Source organism: Lepidochelys kempii, chromosome 7, assembly GCF_965140285.1.
Source record: "Lepidochelys kempii isolate rLepKem1 chromosome 7, rLepKem1.hap1, whole genome shotgun sequence".
NCBI classification, from domain to species: Eukaryota; Metazoa; Chordata; order Testudines; family Cheloniidae; genus Lepidochelys; species Lepidochelys kempii.
The window spans coordinates 123,463,606-123,477,652 of record NC_136386.1 but is presented as its reverse complement, the minus strand read 5'-3'; the positions used below and the strand labels follow the sequence as shown (position 1 = coordinate 123,477,652).

At 53.2% G+C, this 14,047-nt stretch overlaps 1 protein-coding gene across 5 annotated transcripts in view; it reads left to right on the top strand.

Moving 5' to 3' along the window:
- Positions 1 to 14,047, top strand: part of POLL (DNA polymerase lambda) — an 18,989-nt gene extending 4,942 nt beyond the window's left edge. For 4 of the 5 annotated variants that reach the window (XM_073354564.1, XM_073354566.2, XM_073354565.1 and 1 more), the window contains exons 4-9: positions 585 to 768; positions 3,877 to 4,200; positions 5,961 to 6,134; positions 7,260 to 7,388; positions 11,962 to 12,130; positions 12,721 to 14,047. In XM_073354564.1, the coding sequence (XP_073210665.1) occupies positions 585 to 768; positions 3,877 to 4,200; positions 5,961 to 6,134; positions 7,260 to 7,388; positions 11,962 to 12,130; positions 12,721 to 13,085 (1,345 nt within the window). In that variant the 3' untranslated portion in view covers positions 13,086 to 14,047. The remainder of the gene's footprint in view (positions 1 to 584; positions 769 to 3,876; positions 4,201 to 5,960; positions 6,135 to 7,259; positions 7,389 to 11,961; positions 12,131 to 12,720) is intronic. The other variant, XM_073354568.1, reaches the window with a different exon arrangement.

Below are 14,047 nucleotides of genomic sequence, written 5' to 3'. Positions count from 1 at the left end.
CATATGATGCCTTGCAACCCTCTTGCTGGTGGGGACAATATCATTCTCATGTCACAGATGGGGAAACTGAGGCACAGAGCGCCAAGGGGACACAGTGAGTCCATAGCACAGCTGGGAATAGAACCCAAGAATCCTTATTCTTAGTCACCTGCTGTAACTGCTAGACGCATTCCTGATTCATTAGAGATAACAAGGGCATGTTTTTAATATAACGATTAACAATTAAATACCATTTTCTGCGTATTGCAGATGGAAAGCAGAGAGCAGGCTGGCAGTTAAACGCAAGACTGGACCGGGAATGGAATAGTGGGGGGCTGCAGGTCAGGACTGAGGCATATCCGCAGAGCTGTGTAGGAGGAGCCCAGGGCTGGAATAGCAAGGGCTAGACGTGGCAGGTCAGTGAGGCTTGAGGGAGCCAGGCATAGCCAGAGCAATGAATCTCTAGCTTGGGTGAGCAAAGCTAACGCTAGCTCTTTGCCCCATCCCCAAAGAAGAGAGAGGATTTCCCAGCCTGGGCTTTGGGCTGCGAAGTCTTCGTGTTCCTTGCGTGTGAATCTGCTCAGCTCCATGTTGGCCCCTGGCAGGTACCTGGAGGAGGGGGATCTGCCGAAGGGTCAACAGCAGCTCCTGGGCAGTGAGACTGTCCAACCCCAGCCAGAGAAGGAAGCACTGGAGCAGAAGGCTGAAGCACAGACAGCAGCCATATTGCCTCAGGGCCCAGCCATCTCAGTACAGCGACAGGTGGAGGGGCAAAGCCTTCAAACACAGGTCAGTGTCCTCCCACACACATGCTGCATGGTTGCTCTGTTGGCTCGTGCTAGCCTCGCAAGGCTGAGGAGTGTCGGTTTCTACCCCAGCAAAAAGGGCAGCACAGTGTTTGGGGTTTTCAGTGATGTGCCAGCAATGGGTTCAGTCTAGGGTCATTGTTATTGCTTCTCTCTGCCTCTCCTGGATGCTGGAGGTGGGAAAACACCTTTTATGTGTCTGTCCCTGCAGGACCATTCCCTGCCAAACAGGTCCCAGGGCTTTGGCCAAGCTAAGCTGGAAAAACTCCACAGGGTGTTTCCCCTGCATCCTTGGGGAGACTTCCACAGCCTAAGACACCTCCCTGCTAGGAAGCTTTCTCTGATACTTGATCCCATATTTCACCCTGACCCACCCTAACCAGTTCCCCACTCCATGGGGTTACCCCTTCAAACACCCATATAGCTATAAGAGATCATATTGCTTCCCAGCACCCAATCGCTTGCACTCAGAATATACATACCAGGTTGTTAGGCTCCTTCCCCGTGAGTCACTCTCAGAGCAAGGAAGGATGATCCAGTGGTTAGAGCGCTAACCTGGGACTTGAGACCTGGGTTCAAGTCTGTGCTCTGCCAGAGACTTCCTGCATGACCTTGGACAAGTCACTTAGCCTCTCGGCCTCAGTTCCCCACGGTAGGGATAACACTCCTGCCCTCATGGACTGTTGATGATAAATCCATTAAAGATTGAGAGGTGTCAGGTACTATGGTAATGTGGTCAGATAATACCTTACAGAGGCAGCCTCTCCAGACCTTACGTTATCTTTTCCCCCTTTTCTGAATTTGCTCCTGTTTGTTGACACCTTTTTGGTAAGATGCTCTCCAGACAGAAACCCGGCATAGTCGTCCCAGGGCCACCTAGAGAGTGAGCTGCTCCTCCGCACTGTGGTGTGGTGTCTCTGCCCCCAGTTACCACGGCCGGGCCTGGCACAGAACCCTGCAGCCAGTACCTAACTTGCTGTCCACTGGTTGCCTCTGTGTTAAGGTTTCTCCCTCCTTGTCCCTTAGATATATTAGCTGGTATATTTACAGGCACAATCTCCTGTGCCCATGTTTCCAATCTCTCCAGGCCCCTTCAGAGCATTCCCCTCTCTTTACTGATATTTGTGTCACTTGCTGACATAGTAATCATCACTATTAACGAACCCCACTATTAGGGACAATTGTAATATACTTAGAGATTCCATTGCAGGCCTCCTGCTTTGTGAGGAGTTTTATTGTACTGCTTACTTGGCAGCATCTGCTGTGGTTGAGATTTGATTGCAGACTTGTAACTTTTTCATAAAGTTACCTTCTGTGATTACATTTTCCAGGCCTGGTCCGTGCAGGAAAGCAGTCTTTTTAAGCATTTGAGCAAAATTTCTTGAGTCGTCTTTAGGATTAGGTGAGGGGGAAAAACACTTTAAAGAAAGTTCTAACCATTCTTTTAAGACACAAGCATAGCAGGAAAGGGTGAGGTTGGAATCTTAGCTTGGAAATAGCCCTCATTTAGCCATAGGCTCTTTTCTAGGTTTGGAAAAAATGTTTTTGATTTAACAAAGAGATGAGCATTTGAAAATCACAGACTGACCTAGGCTACCAGTGTGCACTTGAGGGGATGTGTGCTGTGCATTCAGGTGTGGCTAGTTAAATTTTGCACAGGTTGCTTTAAAGAGCTTACAAGCCTTGTTGCCAACTCTGAGCTCCAGGCTTCATTCATTTTTTTTCCTAGGAAATAAAATGCAAAAAACGGTGTTAGAGAAATATTAGGGTTGCACAGTTTATGTTTTCCCACTCCCTGGCTTTTTTGTCACTTAATGTTCCAGCAACAATATCAACTCTGCCACGCTGCCTGGCATGAAATATCCAGGAACTGCAACACAGCTGGTGCATGCTTTCTGAACACTAACTTCTACATTGCCTGACTTTTTAACTGCACAACCATAATACTGCAGTAACACCGGTTTTTGCATTAATACCCACCATGTGCATCTGTGCAGTACCACTGATTAGGTGACAATGTCACCCTCTAGTGGCTGCAGACTACAGCACATAAAGGCCATTCCACTGCTGCTGATTACACTATTATCTCACATCTGTGGAACCCCTTGCATCCGAGTCACCTCAGAAGCCCTTTACATTCTGTGTGCACACATCACTCCCCTGATATGCAGCTGCTTCTTTCCCCTGTGCTTTAGGTGTGAGCTAGGTGTGATTTGGGGTAAGGGTGTATATACAGCCATGGATCATTAGAGAACACAGGCAATTCCCACTACTGTAACAGGACTCCCGCACACACTGGAGATTACCCGCCTCCCCTAGTTAGGGTGACCAGATAGCAAGTGTGAAAAATCTGGACAGGAGGCGGGGATAATAGGCACCTATATAAGAAAAAACCCCAAATATCGGGACTGTCCCTATAAAATTGGGACATCTGGTCACCCTACCCCTAGTTCTGTGGTGACTTCCTGCCCCAGGGAATGCTGGGGTCAGTGCCAAGGAAATGTTTGGTTTCAGAGTAGCAGCCGTGTTAGTCTGTATCTGCAAAAAGAAAAGGAGGACTTGTGGCACCTTAGAGACTAACCAATTTATTAGAGCATAAGCTTTCGTGGGCTACAGCCCACTTCATCCGATGCACAGAATGGAACATATAGTAAGAAGATATATATATATATATATATATATATATATATATATATATATATATATATATATATATATATATATACACACACACATACAGAGAAGGTGGAAGTTTCCATACAAACTGTAAGAGGCTAATTAAGATGAGCTATTATCAGCAGGAGAAAAAACTTCTGTAGTGATAATCAAGATGGCCCATTTAGACAGTTGACAAGAAGGTGTGAGGATACTTAACATGGGGAAATAGATTCAATATGTGTAATGACCCAGCCACTCCCAGGCTCTATTCAAACCCAAGTTAATGGTATCTAGTTTGCATATTAATTCAAGCTCAGCAGTTTCTCCTTGGAGTCTGTTTTGAAGCTTTTCTGTTGCAGAATTGCCACCCTAAAGGAAATGTTTGAGAGAGACGGGCATTATTTCATTGCTGCTTTTCTGTTTCTCCCTGAAGAGGGGCTCTGATGACGAAGGAAGCGAAGGGGAAGAGACCAGCGTCACTCAGGGAGACCTGGAAGCACTAATTTCAGGACGTTGCCCTGAGACCTCATCGGGGCTGTCCAATGGCAGCTGTACCACAGTGCCCCCTGCTGCTGGCAAGTGGGTTTGTGCTCAGTCCTCTGACAGCAAGAAAGAGAATCACAACCGGCACATCACAGAGAAGCTGGAAGTGCTGGGAAAAGCCTACACCGTCCAGGGGGACAAGTGGAGGGCTCTGGGCTACTCCAAAGCCATCAATGCACTCAAGAGCTACCACAAACCAGTCACCTCTTACCAGGTAACCGGAAACCTGCTACCCTGTGAGCAGAGTGAAATCGGCAGGAGAGCTGGGAATAGGGACCAGTCCTAACTCTCAGTCCTGGGCCTTAATCACAAGGCTACCTGGTCCTCTCTCCAGACGTGTAGTTCCCTGGAGTTGGTCCCTGCCATGGGAGGCTGTGAACATGAGCAGTTCAGTCAGCCTGAATATGATTCATTGAGCATCAGTGTTATTTTCGAGACTTCAAGCTGGAGTAAGAAAATAGCCAGGGGACTGGAGCCTTGAGCTTCTGCAAGATGACAGGCCCCACTTTGGAGTAATTTCCTTCATAGAATCATAGAATATTATAGAATATCAGGGTTGGAAGGGACCTCAGGAGGTCATCTAGTGCAACCCTCTGCTCAAAGCAGGGCCAATCCCCAACTAAATCATCCCAGCCAGGGCTTTGTCAAGCCTGACCTTAAAAACTTCTAAGGAAGGAGATTCCACCACCTCTCTAGGTAACGCATTCCAGTGTTTCACCACCCTCCTAGTGAAAAAGTTTTTCCTAATATCCCACCTAAACCTCCCCCGCTGCAACTTGAGACCATTACTCCTTGTTCTGTCATCTGCTACCACTGAGAACAGTCTAGATCCATCCTCTTTGGAACCCCCTTTCAGGTAGTTGAAAGCAATTATAAAATCCCCCCTCATTCTTCTCTTCCGCAGACTAAACATCCCCAGTTCCCTCAGCCTCTCCTCATAAGTCATGTGTTCCAGTCCCCTAATCATTTTTGTTGCCCTCCGCTGGACTCTTTCCAATTTTTCCACATCCTTCTTGTGGTGTGGGGCCCAAAACTGGACACAGTACTCCAGATGAGGCCTCACCAATGTCGAATAGAGGGGAACGATCACGTCCCTCCATCTGCTGGCAATGCCCCTACTTATACATCCCAAAATACCATTGACCTTCTTGGCAACAAGGGCACACTGTTGACTCATATCCAGCTTCTCGTCCACTGAAACCCCTACGTCCTTTTCTGCAGAACTGCTGCCGAGCCATTTGGTCCCTAATCTGTAGCTGTGCATTGGGTTCTTCCGTCCTAAGTGCAGGACTCTGCACTTGTCCTTGTTGAACCTCATCAGATTTCTTTTGGCCCAATCCTCTAATTTGTCTAGGTCCCTCTGTATCCTATCCCTCCCCTCCAATGTATCTTCCTCTCCTCCCAGTTTGTCATCTGCAAACTTGCTGAGGGTGCAATCCACACCATCCTCCACATCATTAATGAAGATATTGAACAAAACCGGCCCCAAGACCAACCCTTGGGGCACTCCGCTAGATACCGGCTGCCAACTAGACATGGAGCCATTGATCACGACTTGCTGAGCCTGGCGATGTAGCCAGCTTTCTCTCCTTCCCCCATTACTGCCTCATTCAGTTTGCAGCAGCTCAGGGAGGGGCCTTTCTCCTTCTGTTGAAGCCTCAGCTCTTGGCCAGTGGCAGAGTAGGATGCACATCTGTCGTGCTGAGGCAGTTGCTACGTCCGCGCTGGGGAAGTGTCCAATCAACGTTATACGGTTACACTGTGTCCTACGACGTGGCAGTTAGTCAGCCTGCCTTAAACTGGCCAAGAGGTGTGCAGAGCCCAGGCCCTGCTGCTCCTGGGCTGCCACCCACTGCTTGAGTGCTAACCTGGCTCAGAGGTGTGAACCAGTCCCCTGGACTTTCCCGTCTCTGCGCCCTGGGGCAGCTCAGCAGCTTGCCCATTAGCCAGCTGCTCTTTTGCCTTTGCCTTCAGGAAGCCTGTAAGATTCCTGGGATCGGGAAGCGAATGGCGGAGAAGATCCTGGAGATCTTGGAGAGCGGCCACCTGCGTAAGCTGGACCACATCAGCGAGAGCGTAGCAGTGCTGGAGGTCTTCTCCAACATCTGGGGAGCAGGAGTCAAGACAGCCCAGATGTGGTACCAACAGGTCATTGTCTCCTCCTTTCCAATGGAGTGTGTGTGCTCTCAGACACCGTGAGCAGAGAAGGCCTGTCGGGCCATAGCAGAGACCCTTCCTGCTATTCCTCTGCTCATGGTGTTCAGCTGGCAGGATTTGACCTGCCTGCAGTGTTTCAGCATGGCTGCTCAGAACTGTCTCTTTGCAAGCAGAGGGTTCCCCTCTTTGCTCTGTCACCCCTCGTAATGCCCTAATGCAGCTGCTGCTTAAATCCTGTCCAAGCTGCAGTGGGTGCAGGATGCAGCAGCCTGTGTGCTAAGCAATGTGTCTGGCTCTGAGCACTTGACTTCAGGCTCTATGAACTGCACTGGCTGCCTGGGTATTTCCAGTGGGTTGAAGGTGTTGGGTTTGATCTGGAAATCGTTAAATGGCTCAAGGTCTGCGTGTGTGTGAGACCCCTCTCCCTAGGCCGTACTGCCACAGCTGAGATCACAGGAGGTGCCCAAGCAGGAGCCCCCCATTATAAAAGCGGGGGCTGATGGCAGGACATTCTCTGGGAAGGGTCTGTTACCTTGGAATTCACCACTCTACTCTGCTTTGCCAGAGCCCGTATTTATTGGTCTTTAGGGCAGGTAGCAAAGTCGGTGTGTTAGGGTGGCTCTCTGGGGAGGGGTGGGGGCGAGAAGGTTTCATGGGATAGCTGTGGGGAGCCGTCAGTTCTGTGGCTTGGCTGTTGGTGTATCCCGGGCTGGCCTGTGAATGTTTTGTGTGTGGTGGGGGGGAGTCTAGAACCTAGGCTAGGCCTGCAAGAGAGGCCGTCTGGGGTGTTTCATGTTGGAATCGAACAGGCTTGGTCTGGGTGCTAGACTGACACCTGCATCACAGGCTGGCCTGCGGTGACGCTGTGCTGACAAGTGGTGAGGCAGCATTCATCGTTGTGACGTCCAAGCTGCAAACCTAACGGTCCTGTGCACGCTGGGGTCTCCACGGGCAGGGGGAGCCGTACAGGTAGGGTCGCTTCCCTGGGTAAGGTCTGGGCCCAGCCGCTTTGGTCACCTGAGCTGTGACACCCCCTAGACCTGCGGTGGGGGTATTGGAGGAGCGAAGTCCCTGCAGTGATTCCCTGTCTGAATGTCTCCATGTGCTCTGGGGCAGGGCTTCCGGACCCTAGACGATATCCGCACCAAGGCTCCTCTGACCAGCCAGCAGGCCATAGGGTTGAAGCACTACGAAGACTTCCTGGAGCGTATGCCACGAGAGGAGGCTAAAGAAATAGAACAGACTGTAAGTAACCCAGCTCCACGGCCATAACAGGGAATAACAGCTGGGAGCTGACACCCAAAGGTTCCCATGCTCTTGGGCCTGCAGAGCTGGGTGCTCTCAGGAGGTTCCCAGCCTGTCCCCAAGCAGAGTTGGGACTCTGGGTCCCAAGTTGGGCGAAAGTGCAGGGGCAGCAATGAAAATAAAAAGACAGAAACAAAAACGGGACCCAGACTCATTTAGAGTCTTAGAGAATCATAGAATATCAGGGTTGGAAGGGACCTCAGGAGGTCATCTAGTCCAACCCCTTGCTCAAAGCAGGACCAATCCCCAACTAAATCATCCCAGCCAGGGCTTGGTCAAGCCTGACCTTAAAAACTTCAAGGGAAGGAGATTCCACCACCTCCCTAGGTAACGGATTCCAGTGTTTCACTACCCTCCTAGTGGAAAAGTTTTTCCTAATATCCCACCTAAACCTCCCCCGCTGCAACTTGAGACCATTACTCCGTGTTCTGTCATCTGCTACCACTGAGAACAGTCTAGATCCATCCTCTTTGGAACCCCCTTTCAGGTAGTTGAAAGCAGCTATCAAATCCCCCCTCATTCTTCTCTTCCGCAGACTAAACATCCCCAGTTCCCTCAGCCTCTCCTCATAGGTCATGTGTTCCAGTCCCCTAATCATTTTTGTTGCCCTCCGCTGGACTCTTTCCAATTTTTCCACATCCTTCTTGTAGTGTGGGGCCCAAAACTGGACACAGTACTCCAGATGAGGCCTCACCAATGTCGAATAGAGGGGAACGATCATGTCCCTCCATCTGCTGGCAATGCCCCTACTTATACATCCCAAAATGCCATTGACCTTCTTGGCAACAAGGGTACACTGTTGACTCATATCCAGCTTCTCGTCCACTGTAACCCCTAGGTCCTTTTCTGCAGAACTGCTGCCGAGCCATTTGGTCCCTCGTCTGTAGCGGTGCATTGGATTCTTCCGTCCTAAGTGCAGGACTCTGCACTTGTCCTTGTTGAACCTCATCAGATTTCTTTTGGACCAATCCTCTAATTTGTCTAGGCCCCTCTGTATCCTATCCCTACCCTCCAGCGTATCTACCTCTCCTCCCAGTTTAGTGTCATCTGCAAACTTGCTGAGGGTGCAATCCATACCATCCTCCAGATCATTTATGAAGATATTGAACAAAACCGGCCCCAGGACCGACCCTTGGGGCACTCCACTTGATACCGACTGCCAACTAGATATAGAGCCATTGATCACTACCCGTTGAGCACGGCAATCTAGCCAACTTTCTATCCACCTTGTCGTCCATTCATCCAGCTCATACTTCTTTAACTTGCTGGCAAGAATACTGTGGGAGACTGTGTCAAAAGCTTTGCTAAAGCCAAGGAACAACACGTCTACTGCTTTCCCTTCATCCACAGAGCCAGTTACCTCGTCCTTAGAAGGCAATTAGATTAATCAGGCATGACTTGCCCTTGATGAATCCATGCTGACTGTTCCTGATCATTTTCCTCTCCTCTAAGTGTTTCAGAATTGATTCCTTGAGGACCTGCTCCATGATTTTTCCAGGGACTGAGGTGAGGCTGACCGGCCTGTAGTTCCCAGGATCCTCCTCCTTCCCTTTTTTAAAGATGGGCACTACATTAGTCTTTTTCCAGTCGTCCGGGACCTCCCCCGATCACCATGAGTTTTCAAAGATAATGGCCAATGGCTCTGCAATCACATCTGCCAGCTCCTTTAGCACTCTCGGATGCAGCGCATCCGGCCCCATGGACTTGTGCTCCTCCAGCTTTTCTAAATAGTCCCAAACCACTTCTTTCTCCAGTTCATGTCCTGCGTCCAGCAAAGGCGTAGGACATTTCCTGCATCAGATACCCTGCCCTGCTCAGAGGAGCTGCCAAGGGCGGCATGGTTAACTGAGTGCTTTGTCAGGGACTTCCATCCGAGGATCTCAAAAGTGCCTACTTCCCCACCCCACCTCCCTGAGGATCACCCACCCCCCTTTTCCTCGCTTAATGCAGATGCAGATCTGAGGCACAGAGCAGTTCAGTGTCATGCCCCTTTCCGTGTGGTGAAGCTGTTTGATTTGCAGTGGGTCTGGGTTCTGCCTGGTGCTGAGCACAGTCCAACAGCAACCGCCAGGCCAGCTGGAGTCTGGTTTTCCGCCCTGATAATCTGCACCGTGAGCTGGGAACGTTCCCTGCCATGGCGGTTTAGACTGCAGCAGGCCTGGATTGTGGGTGCTGGTTTGTGATTCAAAGGGATCTTGTGGTTGAAATCCCTGGCGCTGGTAATCCAGGATGGCAAGAGCTGGTGACGTGGCCCTTTACCAACAGAGCTGGTCTGTCTGTGTGTGTAGAGATCTGTCCCTGGCACTAATGCCTCCTGTAACTTATGAAGGGGGCAATTTGCACGTTACCCTCCGGGGCTGGGAATAGTCTCCAGCGCCTGTTCTCTGTTGCTGATCTCTCACGGAACCAGCTGCCATCACCCAGGTCCTCCTGAGCCATGCAAATCATTGTACCCATTCCTTGGCACTTCTTCTGCAAAGGATTCTGGGAGTGCCTCATGGGGGGCAGCCATTGCTGGTCATCAGGCCGGGGTCAGCATAATTGGATGAAAAATCCTCGTATGAGCGAAATGGGCTGTATCTGCCCCTTCCCACCCTGCAGAATGTTACTCTGCATCAAGGCCTTACCTCGCCCTTGCCGCCTGGATGCTGGCTCAGCCTGGGGGCATGCTTGGTCCCAGGTGTGTAAAGCCACCCAGAATTCCCAATCTGGCCCTGCACTAGCAGAGAGCAGGGGAGAGCTCGTTCTGTCATTGCTCCCTCCTGCTCTGTGATCACCATGGAAGCAGCGGCCAGTGCAACGCTGTCACTCAGCCACGGGGCCTGGCCGCGAAGAATACGCCCCCACCGGTGCTGCCATCCCCACTGCGGGATTAGAGCTATTTCAGGAGCGAGCCGTCTCTTTCCCAAGCCCGCTAGGGTGTAACACTGGCCCTTAGGGAGGAGGGGTGGGGCTATTGTTGGTTTGAGGGGATTACGCGTCTCCCCCCCACCTGGGTCTGGGCCCCAGGAGACAGACAGGAGAATGACGGGATTAGCCACCGTCCCTGCTGCCTCTCACACCAAGATCTGAGGAGCTTTCAGACTCCAGCCGGGGCTTGTGGTTCTCTAGAAATCTTCATTTGAGGCAAGAAAGGGAGCAGGGGAGGGGTCGATCTGCATGAGAAAAGCGGCCTGGCTTCTCAGATCACCTCTGGGGCAAAGGTTAATGGGTTTCTCTCTCCCTAATGAAGGATGATCCTGGAGACTGACTCGGGACAGCTGAGATTGACACCCCCCTTCGAGCCCCAGCTTGCTTTCCCTGCCCCTGCCATTGTGTTCTGGACAGGCTGGGATTGTCTCTTAGCCAGAGCAGAGGGCAGAGCTGGTGTTGGAATGATTTGTGGCTGTCAGAGTGAATGGCACAGTAATACCGTAATAGCCCTTTGCACCGCTCCAGCATTTCCGGAATGAAGCCATCAGAAATGGCTGGCTCGTACTGCCAGGTTCCACCCCAGAGGTGGCTGCATTTCAGCGCACTGACAAAGCAATCCCAACTTCTGTGCTCTGTAAGGATCTCTGGGATCCTTTGGGATGGGAGGCCCTGTAGTGATCCGTGCGTGGCTGTAAATAAGTGGCACTTTAATGGCAAATGTGTCTAATATCATTAGATTGCCAGTTTTGCCAAGCCAGAGACCCATTCCTCTGGAGCCCTGCGAGGTAGGGGCCAGGCTGTGCATTTGGCTAGCAGGCCTGGAGAGGGACGTGCATTAAATCTACACGCACAGCGCAGCAGTTTGGTGGGAAGCCCCGCTGGACATTCTGGCCTTTGGCCTGTTTCTGGGCCTTGTCTCTTTCCTCATTGTTTATCACTTAGCCAGGGGCTGGGGCTGTCCCTGGGGCTGTGACTGCTTCTCCGGCCTGTGAGTTGCTGCTGAACTCTGCCGGCTCCGTCCTCAGTTGCTCTCCAGGGCTTTTGTTCAGCGCAGACCCGCGGTAGCAGACCCAGTCAGCCACGGGGAAATGGGTGGAAGCCGAGCTGAAGGCCTGCTGCGGCTCCATTAATTATCTGTAGGCTAATGGGGTCCCCACCACCCATACCCTGCCTTTGCTTCCCCCCCTCTGCATTCTGCTGCTAAGGTCCCCCATGAACTCTGATCCATCCCGTCCCCCTCAAAGGGGTTGGCAGCCCAAACTCCGACTCACTGAGACCGCCACGTGACTGCAGGCCACGTTTTCTCTGCCGTTTTTGGGTCCATCTACACGGCAGTTCCCAGCTGCTGCGCGGACGTACCCTGAATCACCCGGTGTGGAGGCAGGTGGCCTCTGAAGGGCGAGTGGCTATGCTGTGTTGCGTAGGCAGAGCGGAGCTGAACAGAAGGCGGTGGTGCCTTTTACAGGTTCGGTGCAGGCACCGGGCTTTGGCCAGCAGGTGGTGCTGTTTGTGTGGGGGAGCCATGGAGTCTGGGCCAGGGCATTAGGAGGCGAGCGCTAGTCTCTGGTTCCTGATCCCTTTCGCGTGACTCTTCCCTAAGGTGCGAGAAGCAGCCCAGTCCCTGAACCCTGGGCTGGTGTGCATGGCGTGCGGCTCGTACCGACGGGGGAAGGCCACCTGCGGCGATGTGGACGTTTTGGTTACCCACCCTGATGGGCAGTCTCACCGCGGCATCTTCGGCAAGCTGCTTGACAGTCTCCGGCAGAGCGGTATGTAGGTGCTTGCAGCCAGGAGGCTGGCTGGCTCTTTCCGAGATGGGAGGCGAAGGGGTTTGTGTCAGGGTGAGCAGCTGGCGCGTGGCACTTGCCCTGCCTGAGGATCGGACACTGAAGGTCTGAATCCAGGATGGTCTGTTGCCTTGGGGGTCAGGAGGACTTTCCCTCTGGGTGGGTGTCCCATAGTACCTGCTGCAGGGGTCTTCCGCGGCAGCATCTGGTCCTGGCCCCTATCTGAGCCAGGATGTTGGGCTCGCTGGACCCCAGCTGGTCCTAGGGTCATGTGAAGGGGGGCCTGGGACAGAGCTCGGGAAGCTGGCCAGGTTGGTGCTGTGGCGGGGTCGGCTTCCAACAGGATCCTCGTCGCTAGCGTTGTAGAAAGGCGGCCAAGCAAGCGCTGGTGCTCCCGGTGCAATGGGTGCAGCTTGGTGAGGGCCCCCGCTGCACCCAGGGGCAGCGCACAGGCACCCCCTTTAGGAGGTGCCCAGGGACCCGTGCAGTGGATTATGGGATGCTTCAGCAGGAGCCAGGGAAGAGGGTGGGGTCACAGCCTGGCCCCTCCTCTCACGCTGCTCCTTTGGCAGGTTTCCTCACCGATGACCTGGTGAGACAAGAAGACAGCGGCAACCAGAAGAAGTATCTGGGCGTGTGCCGGCTGCCTGGGCCGGGCCGGCGCCACCGACGCCTCGACATCATCGTGGTGCCCCACTGCGAGTTCGCCTGCGCCCTCCTGTACTTCACCGGCTCGGCCCACTTCAACCGCTCCATGCGAGCGCTGGCCAAGACCAAGGGCATGAGCCTGTCGGAGCATGCACTCCATGCCGCCGTGGTGCGCGCCCCCGGCGGCCGCAAGATGGGGCCCGGCCTTGTCCTGCCCACCCCCACTGAGAGGGACGTCTTCACGCTGCTGGGGCTGCCCTACCGGGAGCCTGCCGAGCGGGACTGGTGATGGGGCTGGGACCAACCCTATCCTTCCTGCCCTCCAGGGTGTCATGGGGGAGCCCACCAGCTGCCCGATGAGTTCTGCAGGCACCAGCGCCCTGGCGGGGAAGGGGGGTTCCCTGCCAGACACTGAAGGGGGACACTCCTTAATCTCATATCACCGGGCTGCTCCGGGCTCGCTCTGAGGTGGCCCTGGTGGACAGTGGCTGCTGTTGCTGCTTAGTGGCACTTCGTGACTGTCCAGCCAGGCCTGGGAGTTGGGGTGTCACCAGTTCTGGAATGTAGTTCAGTGCACCTCCGATCCCAGGAGCCCGGTAGTTACACATCAGCAGACGTAGCTCCGTAGAGACGCACGAGCTCACCGGACCTCACAGCGTGGGCACGCCGTGCCTTCCTCCCATATGGCGGATCGCTCATCTCCCCCTCCCGTGTCCTCTCCAGAAGGTCTCCAGTGCCGCGCTCTGATGATGTAGATGGATGCTGGCTTGTGACCCACCTGCTGATTTCTCTCCAGCGGTGCCCGGAGAGTCGGCGTGGATGGGAAAGCGACTGAGCAACAATGCTGCTTGGCAGGCCCTGGGGCACTAACCCAGACATGCGCACTGACTTCCCGCCGGGCTCTTTGGTACAGCTGCTGTCTCCTACCCGTCAGTCGGGGGTCTGCTCCCACCCACAGTGGGCTGGTGGAGGCTGATCGGTGCCCCTCGTGCTGTGCTCATGGAAAATCCAGAATGGGGCTGCAAGTGGAATGCTACTGTTACCGATTGCAAGGCCGGAAGGAACCACTGTGATCATCTAGTCTGACCTCCTGCGTGGCCGGCCAGAAACCTGCCCCCCGATACCCCTAGCTCAGAGCTTCGGAGAACGCAGCCTGGCTTGATTTAAAAACTCCGTGGTGGAGAATCTGCCACGACCCTGGGAAATTGGGTTCCTGGAAGGGAAGAACAATAAAATCCACCCGCTCTCCTC